This window comes from Vitis riparia, chromosome 10 (genome assembly GCF_004353265.1).
Source record: "Vitis riparia cultivar Riparia Gloire de Montpellier isolate 1030 chromosome 10, EGFV_Vit.rip_1.0, whole genome shotgun sequence".
Taxonomy (NCBI): domain Eukaryota; kingdom Viridiplantae; phylum Streptophyta; class Magnoliopsida; order Vitales; family Vitaceae; genus Vitis; species Vitis riparia.
In genome coordinates this window covers 4,889,885-4,913,548 of record NC_048440.1, presented here as the reverse complement: position 1 = coordinate 4,913,548, position 23,664 = coordinate 4,889,885, and the positions used below count along the sequence as shown (strand labels likewise).

Genomic DNA, 23,664 nt, shown 5'->3' with positions numbered 1-23,664 from the left:
ATGGCAAACCCATTCAGCCGTGCACGGCTTCATGCCTTTCGGCAAGGCACCAAAAGGATGTTCAATTGCCTACTCATGTTCTCCTCCCCTTTTTAGTTCCCAATTCTGCAGTCTTTCTCCCGGCGATGCCATATATTATTCCAGACACAAACAACTCCATATGCAACATTCTCAGGTGCCAAAGCCCCACATCTCTCTCCTTTTCTTCTTCATGGCTATCGTCCTCGAAATCAATATGGGTTCCTCGGAATTCATTTTCTTCGTTATCCACCATTTCGCGGTTGTGGTAGCAGCAGCCTTGGTCATTATTTATCTTGTGCACAAAAGAAAAGCTCCCATCTACTTACTGGACTTCACTTGTTATCGGCCACCGGCTTCTTGTCGCGTACCTATCTCCATGCACCGCGAACTTGTGTCTCTTGACACCCGATTTGACCCTGACAGCATTGCTTTCCAGATCAAGATCCTGGAGAGATCAGGATTCAGCAGCGAAACATGTGTTCCTCCATCTTTCTGTGAACATCCCATAAGAAAGTCACTCTCATTCGCCCTAGAAGAGGCCTCATTGGTGATCTTCTCAGTTGTTACCGACCTGTTCAAGAAAACAAACATTAACCCGAAATCCATAGACATTTTGGTATTGAATAGCAGTATGTTTTCTCCTACGCCCTCTCTCAGTGCAATGGTGATAAACAAGTTCAGAATGAGAAGCAACATCAGGAGTTTTAATCTTTCTGGCATGGGGTGCAGTGCAGGAATTGTCTCGGTTGGTTTAGCAAGAGACTTGTTGAGAGTTCATCGCAATTCCTTGGCACTAATTGTGAGCACGGAGGTCATAAATCTGAATTGGTACACTGGAAAGAACCGATCCATGTTGCTGACAAACTGTCTCTTCCGGATGGGAGGTGCGGCCATACTAATGTCCAGCCAAACCCAAGATATGAACAAGGCAAAGTACGTGCTACAACACCTCGTCCGAACAAACAGGGCAGGTGATGATCAGTCCTATGCTTGTGTGTTTCAGGACATGGACCTGGAAAACAACGTTGGAGTATCAATATCAAAGGGCATAATAAATGTGGCTGGAGATGCTCTCAAGGCCAATATGGCCTCCACTGGACCACTGGTGCTGCCATTTTCTGAGCAATTCTTGTATGGTTTGTCCATCATTTGCCGGAAGATATGGAGGAGAAGCATCTACGTTCCAAACTTCAGGCGGGCTTTTGAACATTTTTGCATACATGCAGGCGGAAGAGCTGTGATCGAGGCAATGGAGAAAAGCCTGAGATTGAAGAAAGAGGATGTTGAGGCCTCTAGCATGACTCTGTACAGGTTTGGAAACACGTCCTCTTCTTCCATCTGGTACGAGCTTTCTTACCTGGAAGCCAAAGGGAGGATGAAAAAGGGAGACAGGGTTTGGCAGATTGCATTTGGAAGTGGCTTCAAGTGCAATAGCGCTATTTGGAAATGCATTCATGAGGTAGGGGTTGAGCCGAACGTATGGAGCGACAGGATACACTCATATCCCATACATGTGCTCGATATTCTCAAAGACGATTGATATAATTAATGCCATTCAATTGTCTAATGTTGTCAACTCTCCAAATGAATCCCGAGGTAAACCCCAGTACAAAGTTCAATAGCGTGTTTTGCTCTCTATTGGTCATTTTAGTGAGAAACAGAGGCAAGTATCTTTCTTTAATTTACTTACAAGTAATGGAAAAATCAATTAATGAAGATAACACAGCACGGACCCTAATGAAGAAGCAAACCAAGGCTGCAGAAGAGGGTTATCAAACAGCTGACACTCAAGACAATGTCTTTACCCAACATCAACCATTGATATAAATGTAAGTTCAGTCGGAAACATACTGAAGCAAAAAAAAAAAGAATCAGTCTGGGGTACTTTCCTATCACAAAGCAAACAAATATCACAACCACAAGCATCCAGAACTTCTCCACCTTAAAAAAATGGTTCCTAACAGTTGTCTGCCCTCCCACATTTTCCTTAATCCTCTTCTGCCGTATTAGTCCTCTTTTCAGCCGCTTCTGTTTTACCTGTTGATTCAGTTCTCACTCAAATGGGGCTGGGTGGGACATCGAGAGTGGTTCCAGCTTGAATTTGGCCCCATCCAATCAGACGCCAATGCTTCTCAACTCTCCGACTAAGTGCAATCTTCTCCCCTCTGCTGGTGCACACAGGAGATGTGAGTTGCAACTTTGCCAAATCATTCCTAACAGCAAGGACTCGAGCACCTGTAGACATGGACCCAATATTCAACATGAGGATCTCTCCCTTAGTCAGCTTTGAAACCTTTCCCTGCTTTTCTGTTCCCTTAGTCCTTACACCAATAAGCCGTCGCAGCAGGAAGAAGTTTACCTGCAGAATTGGAGAACAGAATGATCAGCAACAAAGGTGTGCTTCATAATATGAGAATGCAAGTATTTTATTTTCTTTTCCACGGCATTTGAAAAAACAAAATGAATTCTTTGGCTAGCATTTGCAAGGTATATTTCTTGGTTGCTGGTAACTAAAACCAATACAAGCGCTGATAAGCAAGAAAGGAAGAACAAATAATGAAAACTTCCAAATACCACCTAAACTATATAGAAGAAACAACAATTGCTTTGATGTGTAATGTTATCTGGGCATCTATAGGAATAATACAAGTTTAATCAGTCCTGCAGGTTTAGTTGGTTACCTCCAGTTCAACAAAAACATCAGGGAGTGATCCAACCTCTCCAAGAACTTGCCCCACCAGGCGATCAGCTCGTGTTAAAGTGGGGTCCATGGTTGTGCCAACCCCAATGAGGCCTCCTGGCACAGCAAATTGCAGCTCATTTTGTTCAGCATACAATGAGACTATCCTAGAATATATCGGTGTGCATTTGATGTTCCCATTCTCATCTTTAACAACAATCCCAGGACGAACCTCAATAAACTGATTCACTTTCAAAACACCCTGCCAAGAACATAATGTCAAATGTGGTATTCAAAAATAAAAGATATCTGAGATGCCCAATTCCTAAAGATGTCTATTTCCCCCCCAAAAAAAAAAAAAAAAAAAAAAAAAAAAAAAAAGGTTCTAGAAGGTAGTTTATCAATACCAAGGCTCAAACAAGGGTCTGTTTGGCCTATTCAAAATGCATCTCCAACAACATGAATTTGATTTTTCATAGATTTGTGAACAATCAAGGAGTTGTAGCCAACGGTGAGAACAACAGAAATCACTAGCCCAATATGAAGTGTTTTTTTATCTTTTTTTTTTTTTTTTTTTGGCTTTCTGCTGGAATCCACTCTTCCAGTTTACAGTTAAGAAATATGACTCAAATACACTCTAAATCTCTGAAGTGAAGCATTTACATAGTTCTTACTTCTGAATCTCTGAAGTGATAGAGGAGATACATACCCTGAGAATGCTTCCACCAGCAACACCACCTCTTATCTCATCAACCTCAAACCCAGGCTTATTGACATCAAATGACCGAATCACAATCATATTTGGTGGTGAAGTAAAGTCTCTCTCTGGAATGGGGATCTTTTTCACAATATATTCACACACAACATCAATATTATACTTCAGCTGCGCAGAAATTGGTACTACTGGTGCACCATCTGCAACAGTTCCCTGGTATAGTACAAGTTCAGCAATACAATTCATTGAAGTAAATTGACACATAACATATAAATTCAACTAGTGTGGTCTAAGGAAACTACCTGAATAAATTTCTGAATTGCTTCATGCTGGTTGATGGCTACATTTTCCTGAATGAGATCAACTTTATTTTGAAGGATTATAATATGCTGAAGACGCATTATTTCAACAGCAGCCAGATGCTCAGCAGTTTGCGGCTGTGGACAGCTTTCATTGGCAGCTATAAGAAGTAATGCCCCATCCATAATTGCCGCTCCATTAAGCATTGTAGCCATGAGAATATCATGCCCCTAGATGGGAAGATGAAAAAAGAAAAACATAAAAAAAAAATCACTAGACAGTAGATTGTTGACTTCTAAAGGAAAAGGGTGGTGGACTATTGTTCCTTGAGGCAAATATCCAAAATCTGAAGTTATGTCTGATAGAGATACTTAAATTAAGAAAGGGTTGCCTTAGTTTGAGATTTGAAAAAGAGATTAGGAAAGTTATGGAAGATATTGATGATAGTATGACACAAAACTACTTATCAAAGTTGGTACCCCTTTGTCATTTTCTTTATTGGAAGAACAGCAACAGAGACCAATCTTCTCATATATGAAGATTCAACTTGTGATGTGTGCACAGCAATAACCCATTATGTGGTTTATTGGAGATTTGTTCAGCAATAGCAGGATGTTGAAAGTAGTATATATGCCTGGTAAATTTTGGAGCTTGTTTCTGGATGGCATGGTACTGGTTTAGTGAGGTAGTTATGGTTATTATTAGGGATGCCTTTGTTGATGGCCTTTTCTTTCCATTTATGTCATTTTTGTAGATTGCTGTGCAGTGATATTGCACCATTGGATTAAAGAAGGTGGCTTTAAGATTCTAAAGGAAAAGGGTGGTGGAACATTTGTTTTTTGCTAATGATACCCTAGTCATTTGTGAGGCTTCTCACTCTCAAATGATCTATTTAAGTTGACTTCTTATGTGGTTCAAAGCTATCTCAAGTCTGAAGATCAACCTTGAAAAAAGTGAATTAATCCCTATATGCAAGGTTGACAATGTTGAGTATCTGGCTGCAGAGTTGGTTTGTCATGTGGGTAACCTTCTGTCTACTTACCCTAGGTCTTCCTTTGGGCGCTTATTTCAAAGTGGATTCAGTGTGGGATAGGGTGGAAGAAAGTTTTGAAGGTAAGCTCTCAATGTGGAAAAGGTAGTATATTTCGAAAGGAGGGGGACTTACATTGATTTGTAGCACTTTATCCTGTTTGCCTATTTGCTTTATGTCTACATTCACCATCCCTAGTAAATCAAAATGAGGTTCAAAAAGATCCAAAGGGATTTCCTATGGGGAGTGAGCACATTGGAGAAAAAGTTGCACTTGGTGAATTGGTCGATCATATGTAGAGCTGCATCAAAAGTCTTTCTTCTCTTAATGTTGGAAAGTGGAATTGGAGATTTGCCTCTCAAGAAGATGTCTTTTGGAAGCAAGTTATTTAGCAAAAACATGGAGAGGAAGCTAAGAGGTTGGAGATCTTATGTTGTGAGAGGCAGGTATGGAGTGAGCCCTCAGAAAGCTATTAGAAAAGGGTGGGACATTATGAACTTCTAAAGTTTCTTTTGACGTAGGGGATAGGAGAAGGATGAAGTTTTGGGTGGATGGATGGTGCAGGAGGAATCCTTACATGTGTCTTTTCACGCCTTGTATGTTTTAGCTTTGAATAAAGTGGCATAGGTAGTAGATGTTATGAGCAAGGGGAGGGGGGGCATCATTGTTTTACTAGACATTTGAACAACTGGGAGTAAGACATCATGAAGTCTCCTTTCTCAAGATTGCATGGGAAGTTTGTGAAGATGGGAAAGAAGGATAGGTTGTTGGTGTGGATTGGCTCAAGGAATGGTTCTTGGGAAAATCTCCCTATTCTGTTCTAGAGCCAAGGTACTCAATTCCTTTCCCTTAAGGCATTTTAGAAATTTATACTATATGTCCCAACTAAAGTAAGTTTTTTTCACTTGGGAAGCTTGTTAGAGGAATGTTTTGACTTTAGAGCAACTTCAAAGGAGAGGTTGGTCCTTGGCAAACAAATGTTACCTTTGTAAAAATGAAGTGGAGCCTACTGATCATATCCCTCTTCATTGCCCTAAAGCTAGGGAGATATGGCACTTGCTTTTTGCTCTATTTAGAGTCACTTAGGTTCTTCCTTTGTCGGTTAAGGAGGACCTATTAAGTTAGCATGACTCCTTTGTGGGAAGAAAGCGAAAGAAGGTTTGGAAAGTTGTCCCATTGTGTATTTTGACTTTGTGGAAAGAGAAAAACCAAAGAGTGTTTGAAAATACAAACAAACGGTTCATTCTTTGAAGAGTTCATTTGTGATTAATCCGTAGTTATGGGCTAGGATGTCCATTGCAGTAGGAACTTTGTCCCTATTTGGGTTTGTAAACTAGGTGGGGTCTAATTGAGGGAGGGAGTAGTTTTTTGCATTTTCCCTCATTTTTGCTATGCCTTTTGATTTCCCTTGTATGCAACGTATGTACCTTGGTGTATAGCCCTTTTCATTAATATATTTTTCTTCTTGCTTATCAAAAGATGAGTTTTTTTTTTTTTTTTTTCCATGAGGGATGAAAATCCATTTTCTGTAAGTGAATTTTTAGCCTTTAGTATATAGACTCAAACCTAGAATGATGAGGATGAATCTCCAAGATCTATTCAAGAGAAGGAAAGAAACAAATAAATGATAGGTAGGATTAGTATTAGTTGGAATTAAATTAGGGTTAGCACTTATTAGAGTCAAATTAGGAGTAACTAATAAGGTTATAAAAGAATTAGAATAAGAGTCATAATAGGTTACTAGAATTCTAGCAGAATTTATATTTTTTAGATTAACCCATATAAATAAGGCTAATTGATGTAAACCAAACTATTGATGATTAATAATGTTTTTTAGTGCCTCTTTGTAATACAATACTTTTGCTTATTTATCAAAAAACAAATAATGTTTTTAAGCATACTTTGTAATTCTCAATAGTAAGATTCCATTGATTTTCTTCTAGGTCAAACCCCCAACAGGCTTTAGTGTGGCTCTAAGTTTCCTATCCCTTGTTATCCTTACATTTCTTCTCTACATTTTATTTTATTTTGCTGTTATAAACTTTATCCTTTGTTCCTCTCCTTAAACCCTAAAAGATAAAAACCCTAGTCCACCTATTCAATTGTAGGCAGTCCTAAGGTTGTCCTACATCATAGAACCTCCCCAGTTTCCACCCCAACCCTTGCCACCTCAGTGAGGCCTCAGGAGCTTTATTAGAGGAAAAACTTGCACAACTGAAAACCAAGTATAACCACAAGAAAACTATTAAAGTGATTTGATACTCATCATAGAGAAATAATTCATACATTACAAAAGACAGCATTTTCTAGATATTAGCATCTTAACACCTTACCGGGCAATCTACAAAGGACACATGTCGTAGCAACTTCATCCTGCAGTTTTCAAACCCAGGCACATCACAGAGAGGACTATCTTCCTTTCCACTTCCATAGGCCCTGCAATAATATTTTGAATATAACAATGAAAAGCCTGAAGTTAACATGAAAAACAGATATATATATATATATTAGACATCACCCTACTTGTAGCACATGGGTCGAGGGCACCGTTCATCTTCACATTTGTATATCTTGGCATTTGCATATCCAAGTTTGATAGTAATGTTGCGCTCCAGCTCATTTTTAAAACGAACAGTCTGTAGATAAATAAACCATAAAGGACCCACCTTTCAGATTTAAGCCTGTAAATATTTTTAACAAAGTAATTAGAGGATTACTATGGTCAACCATCTTCTAAGTCAATGCTTTTTTCTCCAACGAAAAACCCAGCAGTAAGGAATAATTTTCCATAACCTAGCAAGTTCAGCTAACCAAAGCAGGGACAGAAACACATTTGAATCCCCACAAATTCAAAGAAACAAGATAGATTTCATTTTGTTGTTGCCTGAAGTTCTCAAGGGGACTATCTTTATGTTAACTTAAGGCTTTTCATTATTATACTCATAGTTTGAATGTAACAATGAAAAGCCTGAGTTGGTCCAAAGGACTTGCTTCCTTTCCACTGAACAAACTAGCAAAAGAACGTGACAATACAAATTTATGCTCAACTCTTCTAAAGAAATAAAACTAATAAAAAGCAGTGTTAAATGCAAAAAAGAAACCAAAAAAAAAACACCTGAACACCAGATATAGCTTTTACAACTGTGGACTTCCCATGAGCCACATGACCAATTGTGCCTGAAAAGATAAAATCAACTGAAATTATCAACTTCAACTGAAATAAAAGATTAGGATTTACAGCTGACCATCACCTAGACAGGGATTTATAAAGCCTTCTGCAGTAAATATGATGACTAATCTAAGGTAAGGTAGTTCAAGCATTCCATAAGCTAATTACCGATATTTATAGTAGCCTGACGAGAAATAACTTCAGGTGAGAGCGGATGTAGTGTTGTCACATCCAGCTTGCTCAAATCCTGCTCCATCAACCCTCTTCGAGACATTTTACCTGCTCCTTAGGAAAGTTGTACTCCTCCAGAAAAAATAGTTCTATTTGCAAGATTCAATTAGATGGGAACCTGGGTTCAACCTACATTTAATTAAAGAAATGAAAACTGTGTTATCCACTAAAACATCCATCAACCATACTTTAAGAAAACACACGCATTATAGTTCAAAACTTGTAGTTTAAGACACAAATTCCAATCCTTTTACATCTTAGTATTAAGTAAATTCAGACTTCCAAATTTAACACTCAGCATAATCCTTCTTCCCAATTTCATTTATCTCTACAGAAAGGCATTTCTTCCATTAAGATTGTAAATTGCTTTTTCATCCTTGATGCATTTTATGCAGTGGTTGTGCTCCAAGTTCTAGAGTGGGGCTGTGGCTGCTGTGGATTGCATCTTTTGTGTTCTCACATGTATACTTCCAATGTACTGTGTTTGCTACTTTTAAATGATGCTTTTATACATACATACATACATACATGTATGTATGTAACACACACACATGAAATTACTCGATTTTATAATTCATTGTTCTTCTACTTGCATGAAAATGAAAAATTCGACAAGATAGGTATCATAGAGTCAACTAACAATTACTTGGAAGTAATAAAATTAAAACCAACATCATATGTTAAAGAATTAGTTCACTCTATATATTGTGTGCACTTTAAATCACCAATTCCAATCACTTTACATTATGATACAAGTAAATCGAAACGCATAAATTCAACATCTCAGGATAACCCTCCCCACAATTTATTTTCTTGAAACTGTAAATTGCCATTTTCCCTGGATAAATAATGAAAATTTGAATTCATTTCAGTTATAACTTATATAACTTTATGCCAAAGAGCTCTACTAAATTTATGGTGCATCAAACTCATACTCAACAAGAGTTACTTTCTAAAACAATAGTCATTCAAATTGAAAAAAAAAAAAAAAAAAGGCATACAAATACAGCATGCAGAACCCAAATTAAAATCACAAATTCCAATCACATTACATTATGATGCAAATAAATTCAAACCAGGAATTCAACATCTCAGCATATATCTTTCCACCAATCACTAACCATCACATAAAGAAAATTTCTTTCACTTGAACTCTAAATTGCTAATTTTTTTTATCCAAATAAATTATGAAATTTTCAATGCTAATTATACTGAAACTACATAATTCTAAACATATAGTTCTCTTAAATCCAGTGTGCATTGAAGAAGCATCGAGTTACTTCCAAAAAAACTTAATATCTATAAAACATTCAAATTTGAAACCCATACTTAAAATCACAAACCCTTATCACTTCACAAAATCAAGTGAATCCAAGCTCATGAATTCACCATCTCAGAATAAGCCTTTCCCCCAATTTTAGTTCAATTTCTTTCACTGGAACTGCAAAAATGCTTTTCTTTCCAAATCAATAATAAAACATTTTACTTTAGTTCCATCAGAGCCACATAGTTTTTTGCAAAGAACTCTACTAGAACACTCAGCAATGAGCTAATGCTAAGTTACTTTCTAAAGCTGTAACTATTCATGTACAACATTCAAGAAACATACATGTACAACATTAAAACTCATCTAAAATCTTGATTTCCAACCACTAACATTATAATACAAGTAAATCCAAACATATGAATTTAACATCTAAACATATAACCCATTCCACAACTTTAAGTACACAAAAGGAAATTTCCTTTCACCACAACTGAAAATTGCTTGCTTCTAGAAAAAGTAATGAAAAATGTAACAATAGAAATCTCTTGCAAATAGTTCCATCAAAATCCAGTCTCCACTGAGTTAATGTTGAGAAATTTTCTTAAACCCTAATTATTGAAATTAAGTAACATACATTCAAAACATCCAAAACCTTGTATTTAGAATCACTTCACTTCTATTTCTCCTTTTGGGCCTCTTGTATCAACGCATTTAAAGACATTCCAATCAATGTTATTGGGTTCACTGGCTTTTGGTTTATAATTCAAAAAGGTTACAATATTGACCTCAATTGGCTTTTGGTTTATAATTCAAAAGGGTTGTACAACAATGAGAGGAGCTTTGCCTGGAAATCGATATATATCCTCAAGTTGACTAAACCTTTTGTTAGGTCTCCTTGTATAGTGGAGGAGTTTAGCCTCACTTTGATCAGCTTCTTTTATTTTGTGGGGAGGACCCCTCATCCTTCTCATGTTTTTTTATCCATAATTAATACATCTTTCTTTCTAATAAAAATAAATAAAAATAAAAAATTGATAGGTAAATATAGCTTGTATTAGAAGTGCCTAGAAGCGGTGAAAACAGTACATACGAAGTATACAATCAAAATGCCAAAAAAGCTAGGCAAAGAAGACAAAAAAAACTTTCCCCTATTTAGACATATAGCCATTCTATAAAGTCAATCATAGACAAAGTATAATCCTCTATAAACACCCTAGCCCAATTTACAAGAGTATACAAAAAGGAATGTTCTAAATCTTGGTTCGACCGTTTGATATCATTGAACACTCTTTCATTTCTTTCCTTCCATAAGGTCCACAATAAGCATAAAGGGGCAGCCCTCCAAGCCTTCTCCCTCCTCTTACCCACAAAGGCACCATGCCAACCAAAAGCAAATTCCTTTTAATTGAAGAATGCAAAACCCACTGCACACCAAAAGGGGAGAAAATCAAACTCCAAAGCATTGTAGCCTTTTTACAAAACAAGAATAAATGATCACTAGTTTCCTCTTTCTCTTTACACATGTAGCACCTATTCGGCATATTCTATCCCCTCTTTTTGAGCTGCTCAATGGTCAAAATTCTGTTCCAAGACGCTTCTCAAGCAAAAAAACTCACCCTCATAGGAGCCCAAGACCTCCAAATAAGACCCCAAGGAAAAGGGTCACTATAGGCCCTTGTGAAGGAAGGGTAGAGGGATCTAACAAAGAAAATGCCATCCCTACTTTCTTTACAGCTCAAAAATATCCTCCACTTCTCCTCACTACCAAAGGATTCAAATTTCGAAACAAGCCCTCCACCTCTTCCAATTCCCAATCATTAAAATGCCTTAAGAAGTGAGGATTCCGACAACATGACTCCCCATTCCCCTCCCAAGCATTTGACACCCACTCGTCTTTGTTAACCGCCAACCGGTATAGGTTAGGGAAAGCTTCTTTCAATGTTTGGTCCTTACACCACAAGTCCTTCTAAAACTTGACCTTTCTCCCATTCCCAACAATAAAACGAGATCTACAACAAATACCCTCCCATTCTTTTCTAATGGCTTTCCACACCCCCACACCATAGCCTCCCCTGGCTACTCTCAAACACCACCCTCCTTCCTCTAACCTTTGTTGATGATGACTTGTTTCCAAAAGGGCTCCCTCTCTACCGCAAATCTCCAACTCCACTTCCCAAGTAAGGCTTTGTTAAAATCCACAAGTCTACGAATTCCCAAGCCTTCCTCCTTCTTATCAGTACAAACCAAGTTCCAATTCACCAAGTGGGGTTTTTTCTCTAAGGCACCACAAACCACAAAAAGTCCCTTTGAATCTTTTCAAGTCTTGCAAACACCTTCCACAAAATAACACAGAGAGATAGGAAGGAAATAGAGAGACTTGATAATGTGCTTTTTATCAAGGTGAGCCTCCCCCCTCCCTTAGAGAGATATAGCCTTTTCCACAAAGACAATCTTTTCCTGAATCTCTCTTCCACTGCATCCCACACTGTAGAAGATTTGGAGGCACCCAAAGGAAGTCCCAGATAAGAAGTAGGGAGTTTCCCATCACCGAAACAACATCCTCCAAAGACTAAATCCTTTCTACGGGGATAACCTCACTTTTATCTCAATTCACTTTTAAATTGGAGATCACCTCGAACCACAAAAACACCCAACTCAAGTATCTTAGATTTTCACTATTGGCGTTGCAAAAAATTAGTGTGTCGTCAACAAACAGGAGATGGAGCAAGTCCTTCCCTTCCCCACTGTTTTTTCCCATCTTAAACCCCTCAACGAAGCCCCCACAACTGGCTTTAGTCAGCAGCTGACTAAGAACTTCCATGACCAAAATTAAAAGATAGGGGGATAATGGGTTGCCTTGTCTCAAGCCCCTAGTGCTGCGGAAAAATCCGAAAGGAGTTTCGTTGATGAAGAATGAGAAGCTAGCAGTGGAGATACACCACCTGATCCAGCTAATCCACCTTTCTCCAAACCCCATATTAGACATGACAGCAAAGAGGCAGTCCCAGTTGACATGGTCAAATGCCTTCTCAATGTCCAATTTTAGGAGTCGTCCAAGGACGTTGGCCTTTAACCTAGAATCCACAGCCTCATTTGCGATCAAGGCAACATCCAAAATTTGTCTACCCTGAATAAAGGCATGCTAGTTATCTGAAACCAACACCCCCACAACTAACTTCAACTTGTTTGTCAGAACTTTGGTGAGAAGCTTGTACAATCCCCCCACCAGACTGATCAGTCTAAAGTATTTCAACTCTTCTGTACCCTTTTTTTTGGACTTAGTACTAGGAAAGTGGAGCTTAAGCTCATCTGGAATGTGCCAAGGCAGAAGAAATCTTCAAAGAGAGCCATAATCTCAGCTTTAGTGAAATCCCAGCAGAAGTGCCAAAACGCCATGGTGAAGTCGTCTGGGCCTGGCGCTTCGTCACCAAAAAGGCTGGAAAGGGCTTCAAACACCTCATCTTCCGAAAAAGGCTCTTCTAAGTTTCTAGACCTTTCTTCTCCCAGCACTCTAAACTGAAGACTCCCAAGACTCGGCCTACAGTCCCCATTTCAGTCAGTAGAGTCTGGTAAGCCCTGTACACCCCAACCTTGATCTTTTCTTCGTCAATCAGTGTAAACCCATTAATTTTCACCTTAGGATGCCTCCGAATACTCCCCTTAGCATCAATTGCACCCCAGTCCAAAAATCTACCAACACCCAGACTTTTCACCACCTTTAACGACATTCTCTTGCATTTTTGTCTCAATAAGACAAACCATATGTCTTCTGGGACCTAACCACTGACGCAACCTGGCCCAACTCAGAAAAGCCCCCTCCACTAAGCTCTAACCCATCACCTACAGGGGGCAGACTGGTCTCTGCACCAACAACTGCTCCCATCACATCAAGGATAGTGCCCTTTCCCTTTTGCAGAGAATAGCGAGTCATCCAACACCAAGCTAGTCCCCTTCATAGAAAGAACTTCAACAACTCTTCGAAGGTGTGTGACCCATCCACGCCCTCATCCCCTCCCCCCCTTCCTTTGCAACGCTGCAAGGGTTGCACCTCGCTCTTTTAAGGAGGAGTATCCCACCATAGCTAGATCGCGTAACCAGTGGAACCAACTACCACTTGCAAAAAACTAGGAAAGTTCCACCCTCTGATTTTAACGAAAATCCTAACCCACTGCTACAAAAACCTACATCCGACGTATCCTCATCAACAGCCACTAGCTTCCCCCAAACTTTTGAACTAACTATTCCCCCAAAGATGCAAAGGGAGACTCAGAATTCTAACCCACACCTCGCAAAACTCCTTGTCCTTAGTGAGACACCCAACAGAGGGGTTCCACCAATCCAAAAAGAGACCTTTTCCCCTAAACCACTTCACCCCTGTATGAAGCACCCACTTAGCTTCGCCAGCATCTTCAAACTCGAAGAGGATAAGGGGTCCTCCCAACAGAGCCAAGTGAAAATTTCCTTTCAACCTCCAAATGGGCTGAGCCCAGGACTTAAGAGAGACGAGATCAGGGGCGGGTCAAAGAGTCCCCCACATCTCCCCACTAAGCTCCTTTTCAGAACTTCCTCAATACTGTCAATCACTTCCTTTTCAAATTCCAACCACACCTCATTATGAATTTCAATAGAGCTAGAAGTCTCCACCTCCACTATGGAGTACTCCTTCCCACCAAAGGCTTTCGACTCCTCTCCCCTCTAGACCAAGGAAAAACCCAAACTTCTCAACTTTCCAACCAAGAGTTTCCAACCCCCAACCACTCCCCTTCGTTCGGGAAACACCAAGGAGAATCTCTTGCCTTCCACATCCCCAGCTGTACAAAACAGAAAACATCTTGCTTTGTTGTTGCGCAACTCCAACTGGTACCTTCTACCTCCCTCCATCCAAGATTTTCTGAAACGCTCCCCTACTTTGAGACTAATGCAGGTCTCAGCCCCTTCCAGCAGGAAGGCCAAACCTTTACCACTGTAGTGGACCCAGGAAGAGAAGTTTGGGCCCCTTTCACAGACTCTCCCACTCACTTTCCCTTTGACCTCACCCAACAAAAATCTCAAAGGTCTTCGAATCCACACCGAACCAACACTTGCTTCTGGGAGAAACCGCCGCCATTCTAATCATTGACATCATAACACAAGTAAATCCACAATCGCAAATCTCAGCATAACCCTTTCCCCCAATTTCAAATACATCTATTAAAAGAAATTTTCCTCCACTACGATTGTAAGTTGTTTTTTTCTCCAAGACAATGAATTTTTTCTCAATCCATTAAAACTACACCCAAAAGCTGTACTAAATCAATTGTGCAGCAAAGTCATACTTCAAAAAGTGCCACTTTCTAAAACCTAATCCTTTTGGAATCCCAAATTTTGTAAGATTGATCTTTGACTACCCTATATCAAAACTCAAACACGAACACAATCCATAACTACGAATAAAAAAATTAAAGTGTGCACAAATAAAAATCAATTGAAAACACAAGAAAAACACGAAATAAAGGGACCAAAAGCCCGAAATAAAATCAATATCTAAACTATGCAAAAGTACAAAAAGTTTGTGAACATTTTTCTTCCCAACGTATCCCTATTATATTACTTATAGCCCCTTATTTTTCACATCTTTATTATTTAACTATAACAATCAAAATAAATTAATCTTTAAGATCATAATAAATTCACCTTTTTTATTATTTATCAATTATAACTAATAATATTAAATTCATTTTATTTATTTTGTACTTTAAAGTTCTTTCTTTTCCTTTTTTAATATAGGAGTGCTTTATTCTTTTCTCTTCTTTTTTTTCCTGGTTGATCTTCCTTTTCTTCCAAATTGACATAGCTTTTCCAAAAATTTGCTTAACATTTGAACAATATGGGAAAGTATTGATTAACTATGAGATATAACGACCTGCTAATTAATTGTTGGTAAGTTGAAGGATCTAATAGAAATTCACAATAAAACCTTTTTTTTCTATAAATAAGAGAATGTATTAAAAGTGCAACTAACGCACGAGAGTACACATGGCATATACAAAGAGTACCAAGAGGCAAAACAAAAAGAGGGAAAACAAAAAACCACTCCCTTCCTCAACAAGAACACAATCCATCCATGAAATCAATTAAAGGCATAGTGTTTCCATCTATGTACAATGAATCCACAAAGATAGATTGTTAAGAAAAGAGCTTTTGAGTCTTTGATTTGACATCTACTCATCTTCAGACACTCTTTGATTTCTTTCCTTCTTAATAGTCCAAAATAGCATTTCGAAACTTGGAAACTACTTTTCCCATCACTTTCTTGCATCTATTGGCAAATACGTTCATTAATAATTTATATAGGGCTCCTACCAAGCTTTTAGGCCTAAAATTCTTAGATCTTCTGCTCCTTTCTTCTTAAACTTTTTACAAACCTACCATGCTCATGAAACTCATTAAAAAAACTTAACACTTCAATTTTCACAAACTACCAACTAAAGTGCCAAAGGGCCATAGAAAAGCCATCTAAGCCAAGGGCTTTGTCACCATTCAACTCTAAAACGCACCAAACACCTCCTCCGTGAAGGTCTCCTCCAACTTCCTAACTTCTTGATCATCTAGACCTCAAAGGACATAGCATCAATGCCATGCCTCCAATCCTCTTCTTCAAGAAAAAGGGTTTTAAAAGCTTAAGCCACCCCCTCCTTTATATATATATATATATATATATATCTCCCTCTCTCTTTCTTTTGTAAGTCACACCCCATTCACTTTAATCTTAGCAAGAAAAATTCTACTTTTAATAGGCACCAATGGAACTCTCTAGAACCTTGGAGGGTTCCTTACAAATCAAGAAGATTCTAGAATACCCTACACAATTCTATGTACAACCCTATGTACAAGAGATCTCTAGAATTCTCTAGAAAGCCTTGGACTCCTCTCATACCTTCCACCATAGTGTAGAGATGTGTGGACATCTCTAGGCATCTCTAGAACCTTCCACACTCTTCCCTCCAATGGCTTAGTGTAGATGGCTCCAGGAATCTCCAGAAGCTTCTTGGGCTCTATATAAACCCATGAGGAGGCTCATTTGAAGCATCTTGTGACAATAGGCCATCTTATGAAAAAAAAAAAACCTTGGTATTTCTATCTCCTGTCTTAAGCCAAATTTCCCTTCATTTTTGTCTCCAAAATGCTTCTTCCATCAAATCCCATATTTGGTAATCTTCGTTGGAAAAAAATCTTCCTAGCTACTGCCTCAACAAGAAACAGAGCACTTTCCCTCTCCTTGGTACCCCAAAAACCTAATTGCTTAAAAGCCTCCTCCTTCCTCATCAAGACATCATCAAACACCCCTTTATTTCAATAATAACTTCGGGGATTTTAACTTGGAAGCCAAAATGAAATTGGCAGAACAAAAAATGATTAAGACACCCTTCGACAGCTCTAAAAACCCTTCCTCCCTTGACCACATATTTTCAAACCTAAAGAGAGTAGGACCTTTATATCTAGCAAGATAGGCAAATGGTCAAAAACAAGTCGTGATCAAGCACTTTGAACCACCCCACTGAAGTGACTTTCCCACTCCTCAAACACTAGGAAACGATCCAATTTGGAAAGAAAAAGATTGTTTTGCCTACCACACCAAGTTAAAGGACCCCCTACCAACAAAAGATCCCTCAACTCTAACTCATTGATAATATCAAAGAATCTCTTCATTGAAGCAGTTAATCCGGTGCCACTCTTGCACTCCAAAGGGAACTAACAACATTGGAATCCCCTCCTACACACCACAGCTCATCCCATAACCCTTTGATGGCCTCTAACTCCAGTCAAAGATCCTCTCTATCCTTTCCATAAGAAGGTCCATATACCGCTATGAAAACCCAAACAAATTCATCCTCCCTATTCTTAAACCTACACAAAATGGAGAACTCACCTACCTCCAACCCTATCAAATCTACCAATCTATTGTTCCAAAAAACAAGAACCTCTCCAATAGTACACCTAACATTCACAAAACCCCACTCTAAGAACCAACCCATACCTAAACTTCTAACAATCTCCATCGTCATAGACTAAATTTTGGTTTCTTGAAGATAGACCACATTTACTTTCTGCATCCTTGTCATGGAATTGATTATTTTCCTTTTTTTCCCTATCATTAACCCCTCTTAACATTCCAAGATGAAATTTTTAATATCAAACCTCCAACCCTATCAAATCTACCAATCTATTGTTCTAGAAAACAAGAACCTCTCCAATAGTACCCTTGACATTCACAAAACCCCACTCTAAGAACCCACCCATACCTAAACTTCTAACAATCTCCATCGTCATCGACTAAATTTTGGTTTCTTGAAGATAGAGCACATCCACTTTCCGCATCCTTGTCATGGAATTGATGATTTTCCTTTTCTCCCTATCATTAACCCCTCTAACATTCCAAGACAAAACTTTTAATATCATTGACCAACTGGAACAAGATCCCACCCAACCTTGTCCCTACCTCCCCTCCCAGAGGCTCCTCCACCATAGTTAATGGAGCTTTCCAACTTTTTAAGCTCCCTATCAAACTTAGATGAGCCAACCTTTTTCTTCCCCTTTCTAAGCTTTCAACTCTTCGACTCCCTTCTCTGCTTCATCTTAATTAGAAACGCCAAGATCTCCTCTTCAAAACCCATTGTAGGCATACCTAAAAAGTTGCAAAAAGCAGCCAAAGAACTGAAGGACGACTCATCTTGCGTAACCACCCCTCCTTTTGGAGCCCCCTTTAAGACCTTATCCCCTTATTTCTCTCATCCTCAAAAACCTCAGCACCTTGATTTCTCAAACCTAGCCAAATCCACTTCTTACATCAGCTAGAACCATTCTCAGCAGGCCCTACTTGAGAAAATCAGAAAACTTGCCTCCCTCCTCTCCCACACATTCCACAGTTGCATCCCCCCTCAAGGATCTCAGTCATCACCCCAACCCCAGATGGAGAAGAAGTAGAAGAAGGCCTTGACCTCAAAGAGGAACCCGTAGAAGAAGCACCTGAGAATCTTGACGCTTCAACTAGGAGAGCTTCGTCGGTAGGAGATTGTTCAACCGTTGTTGTCAACATGTCAGCTTCAACATCTGGAATGAATACAAACTCTTGACTGTCTCTTCTCTCTGAAGTAGCACCATCCATTGAGAGCTTATAAACCAAACCCTTAAGACACTCCAACCCGGGCCCAATTAGAGGGTAATTAAACCTCAAAGTAGTAGTTGTCAATTTAGACAAAATTCCATACATAGCATGTTCTTGACACTAAGAGCCTTAAGCATGGCTCTTCTCCAAATATTATAGTTTTCTCCTTTTAATGTATAAGAAACTAAAATCTTTCCTATTTGATAAATGCATAAGGTAATAACTCATGGAATTACATTTTTCCAAAGTGACTCTATGACAAGGGATTAAATTTCGGATATAAATAGTGACAAATGATGCATGAAACAAAGAAAAAGAGAAAAAAAAAATAACAATGTGATAAAACAAGTAAATCAATTAATATTATTAAGTTATAGTTATTTATCAAAGATATATATATACATAGTTACAAATTTGAACATATATCATATTGATATTTATACACATGGAATGCTAAAATTTTAGAGAGAAATATTCAATAAAAAATAGAAACAGGGCTTATCCAATAATTGGCTTCATATTTTAACACTATGGGAGAGGTTTGACTAAGTGACGATCAAATATACAACCTACCAAGTAATCATTGGTAAAGTTAGGATCTAATAGAAACACACCAAGGAAAACTTGAATTAAGCATGCTTTAAGAGCTTGAAGCATGGGTTTACATTAAACAACATGGTTTTCTCCTTTAGTGTGGAGAAGACCCAAGAGCCCATCTAACTCGTGTGTGGTACAAAACTCATGATGCAGAACTTTTTTAGTTCATCCTATTGACTCTGCTCATTACAAATAATCATCTAGCTATTTTGATTTGAATGAGTTGGGTCTCCTAAGATACATATAGTCAGCCCTTTCGGTGTCTTGGTGATACAAACCATTCCTATTTGATGAATGAAGATGGTAATACTCATGGAATTAGGTTTTAAAAAAGTGACACCATGACAAGGATCAAAAGTGGGATATGAATAGCAATGAAGTATACTTAAAACAAAGAAAAAGAGAAAAAAAAATCATACACCATGATAATATGGGTAAAGCAATTAATATTATTAAGTCACAGCTACAAATTATTACATGTACCATAATTATTTATATACATGGAAGACTAATTTTAGAGAATAATATACGATAAAAATAGGAATAGTGAATATTTTTGTTGTCCAATATAATCCTAAAATTTAAAAGTTTGAGGTTTTATTTCTTAATTCCTTTTTATTTTTAATGGGCAATAAGAAAACACACACACACATACATATATACAAATAGGAATAACAAAACAGAAAGGAGCCTGTAACAAGGGCACAACAAGGACAAGCAAAGTATACAATTAACGTTGGAGAAGAATTTGGCGTTGATTCTAATTCCCAATACTTCATGCCTATGCGAATGTGAATTGACTCATGGAAAGCAAAAAAATATTAAGAACATTAATATCTATTTCAGTAACTGATTAGAAAATTTTTTAAATTGAAAAAGCCAGACAAAAAGCATGAAAATAATCTCAATAAAATTTAATTTTTATTCATGCATAAAATTATTTCATATTTCATAAAACTTTATCACAATTAGAACTAAAAGTAAAATATTATTCCAAATCTAACCTTACTACAAAATGAGTTTTATAAAGCATTGTTTTGAGATGAAGCAAAGGGATTGACAAATTTACAAGATTATCATCATAAAATTAGTTATATTTAGCATATCTCTAAGTGAGCATTTGGATTTCTTGTATCATCTTCAGATTATCTAGAGATATTATAAGTAATCATGTAAATGTATTTCTATTTTCAGATTACCTAGAGATATTATTCCAAATCCATTTCTGTAAATGTATTTCTATTTTCATTTTTTGTTTATTTTGATAAGTAATCATGAGATATTATAAACATGCGTCAAAGAAAAAGTGCGACAAGGTATACAAGAAACATACAAAGAGCACCAAGAAAACAACAAAAAAGCCAAGGAACAACCAAGGCAGGAAAACTAAAAAACAACTCCCTCTCTTACCAACAACCCAACCGATCAACAAAATCAACTAGAGACAAACTGCATCACCTATATACATCTTTACCGATAAAAAGGAAAATAAAAAAAATAAAAAAATAAAAAAATAAAATATTACAGAGGAAAGTGTTCTTCTGAATTTGGATAGACTGCTCCTCATTCTCAAACAACCTTCAAATTCTCTCTTTCCAAATAGTCAAAAAATACATAAAGGAGTAACTATCTAGACCTTCTTATGCTTCTTACCAATGAAGGACCCATGCCACCCTAACAGAGTTTCTCTCACTATGGCCAATAGAACCCAAGGAACACCAACCAAAGAAAATAGCAATTGTCAAAGATCCCTTACCAAGGGACAACGAAGGAGAATATGATCTATTAATTCCTCTTCCACTTTACATAAACATCTATTAACCAACGTTCATCCCCTTTTTTGCAACTAATCAAGGGCCAAAACATTTCCTAGACAAGCTTCCCATGTAAAGAAAGTCACTTTAGATGGAGCCTAAGACTTCCAATGACCCCTGCTGGAAAAGAAGGTGAACTCCCCAACCTTAAGGCAGCATAAAAAGACTATCCACACTACCCTATCCTCTCCTCTATTCACGATCTTTCCTTAAAATCTTGCAAAAAATTGTTCTATATTATCAAGTTCCCTATCTTTCGTAGTTGTTAAATTTGCTTTTAACAGTTCAAAATATATTTACCCTCCAAAACATCCCCATTTTGAACATGTAATATGTTAACTAAAGTCTAACTTCAATACGACAAATAACATCAACACAAGTTCTTGATTGCTTTTCCCCCTCTTTCTAACGTAAATCAAACTAGATTATGGAAATTAAGTTCCAACCATATGATCATAATAAACACCAAAGACATGAGAATCTTGAAAGAAACAAAGGCATGAGAAACTTAAAGAGCCTAAATGCATGAGAAAAGGAAAACTAGGGCATGTGTGGTCTTCCCTATGGATATAAGGAAACTGGAAAAATCATTGCCTTGTTTCCTAAGGCCTTGTTTTTATTGTTCATGGAAGCCCACAAGTTCATTTTCCATCAAGTGAACACAAGCCATTGAGTTTTTCAACGTTCGAGGACCTTTTAATGTTTTGGAGTATTTATTCTTCATATATACTACATATCATCCATCAACTTTTATCTGTTTGTCAACCACCAAATATGGCTAATTTAATTATCAAAAACATATTGAAGTTGCAGCTTTTGGTAAGATTTAGTCTTCATTATGTGTATTGAATTAGACTATTGGTATAATAGGAATGCAAACAATTCTGAAATGCGTCAGACACATTCATAAGAGACTAATACCACTAAAGGGGGAGACGAGGACCAAATACATGTAAGACAGGCATAACTAAAAGAAAAATGGTAGAAGGAAACAGAATGTCAACTGGGGACATAACATACTAAGAAGAGCCCAGGATTTTATGTGTATTCCTCTAATAATTAAAGGAACATTTTACATGAGAGCTCAAATCCTATGAATATCTGGCATCATATATGACTCAGATTAGTCACTGTAGAGTGACATTGGAATAGAAAAGGACATGGTGGATAAGGCAAGGACTGCAAACTTCAGATTGGTAATTGTGAAAACCAGGGAGTGCATAAATGAAAGACATCATCATCTTGTATAAGGCTTTGCTTCAGCTTATATTCTTCTTCTCAAAAATGTTTTATTCTTATTGAAGCTCCAGACAAAAAAAAAACAAAGAAAAGAAAAAATCAGCACAACTAAGCCTAAACGTCACTGAACTTTAAGTAAAGTGGCATTTTCCTGTATTCACAAATCATCGCTGGAGTGAATTTTAAATTCAAAATTTTAATTAACTTCTTCACATTTTCTCTGTATTTAAACTATATCTGTTTTTATACAAGAAAACATTCCCAAATAGCAACGACCATTAATCTAACAAAATATTCAGTCTGAGCTGTAATCCAAAGTGGGATTAGTTCCACTGCTGTTCATAGAAAACCCCTCAAATTCAAAACTTCCAGCATTGGCATTCCCAAGTCATAAATTCTCTGTTTGGTTGCCAATAAAATGAAGAAAAATAAAAAGAATACCACATTTTGAGTTCTATGTTATCTCTCTCACTTTCCTTGCTGCCAAAAATCCAAAAACAGAAAAAAAAATTAAAAAAAAATTAAAACTCAGATCAACTAAGCCAAAGAGTCATGATTTTTAGGAAAACAGTAATTTTATGTATTCTAGAGCGTTATATGGTCAAATTTAAAATTGAAAATTTTCTTCCATTTTAACGTTATTTTCTCGGCATCCAAACAATTGTATCTAACCAACAAGTCGATTGATTGAACGGGAGTAGAGATTGGAACAGTACCTTGAACGGAGGGATCCACCGAAGCGCAGCGTTTGGAGAAGGAACGATTGAATGCCTATATGTAAGAAAGATCGGCGGTCCTTGTGCTGCAAGCAAACCCTAAAGCAGTGTGGAACGTGAGTTCAGTCCGGTGATAATGGGCTGATGCTGTGGGCGGCCCAATTCTTGAATTAATAAGCTCTAAGTGGGCTGATTTCTAATTCAGGACCAAATTTTGTAACTCATAGTTTGGGCTAGTTTTTTTTTTTTTTAACTTGTACAACAACTTTAAAAAAATTAATTAATTAATTAAAAAATGGCAATAATAAAAATATTGACAAATTTACTGTACTTTTTTCCACATAAGAAGATGTCTCTTCAAAAAAAAAATACTTTTCACGATTTTCTTATCAATAATATACGTTATAAAAAAATAAATTTAAAGTAAAGATATCTTTTGAAAAAGTAATTTTTATAATTTCAAAAAATTGAATTTTTACTGAAGGTGTCTCTTCAAGAGACACTTTCCAATATGGCAAAAAATCATAGATTTTGAAATATCTTCCAGCATACTGTATTTTAAAAAAATTATTTTAAATCTACCATACTTTTATCAAAAATTCATTTGCACTTAATAAAAAAGTTTCATTCAATCTTAATTTGCTGGTAAGATTTTCAATCCACGATGATTTAATTAGACTTAAGCCGCTTTGAATTTCAAAAATTCTATAAATAATTCAAAATTTCAATCAATGATCAAT

The 23,664-nt window shown here is 37.2% G+C and overlaps 2 protein-coding genes across 3 annotated transcripts; one reads left to right on the top strand and one right to left on the bottom strand.

Annotated features, from left to right (window-relative positions):
* Positions 1–235: 235 nt before the first annotated feature.
* Positions 236–1,561, top strand: LOC117923917 (probable 3-ketoacyl-CoA synthase 21). Its single transcript, XM_034842406.1, has one exon. It carries the CDS (start codon positions 236–238, stop codon positions 1,559–1,561), a length of 1,326 nt encoding a protein of 441 aa, XP_034698297.1.
* A 198-nt stretch (positions 1,562–1,759) lies between these two features.
* Positions 1,760–23,030, bottom strand: LOC117923441 (eukaryotic translation initiation factor 2 subunit gamma-like). Of its 2 annotated transcripts, none has more exons than XM_034841724.1 (9): positions 22,925–23,030; positions 8,084–8,275; positions 7,862–7,923; positions 7,270–7,382; positions 7,080–7,182; positions 3,719–3,946; positions 3,411–3,629; positions 2,703–2,963; positions 1,760–2,380 (listed from the first exon to the last, which is right to left on the bottom strand). In XM_034841724.1, exons 2-9 carry the CDS (start codon positions 8,187–8,189, stop codon positions 2,078–2,080), a joined length of 1,395 nt encoding a protein of 464 aa, XP_034697615.1. In that variant the 5' UTR covers positions 8,190–8,275; positions 22,925–23,030; the 3' UTR covers positions 1,760–2,077. The 2 variants fall into 2 exon arrangements, with proteins under 2 accessions (XP_034697615.1, XP_034697617.1); XM_034841726.1 differs by lacking the exon at positions 22,925–23,030 and adding an exon at positions 22,650–22,674.
* Between the last annotated feature and the right edge of the window lie 634 nt (positions 23,031–23,664).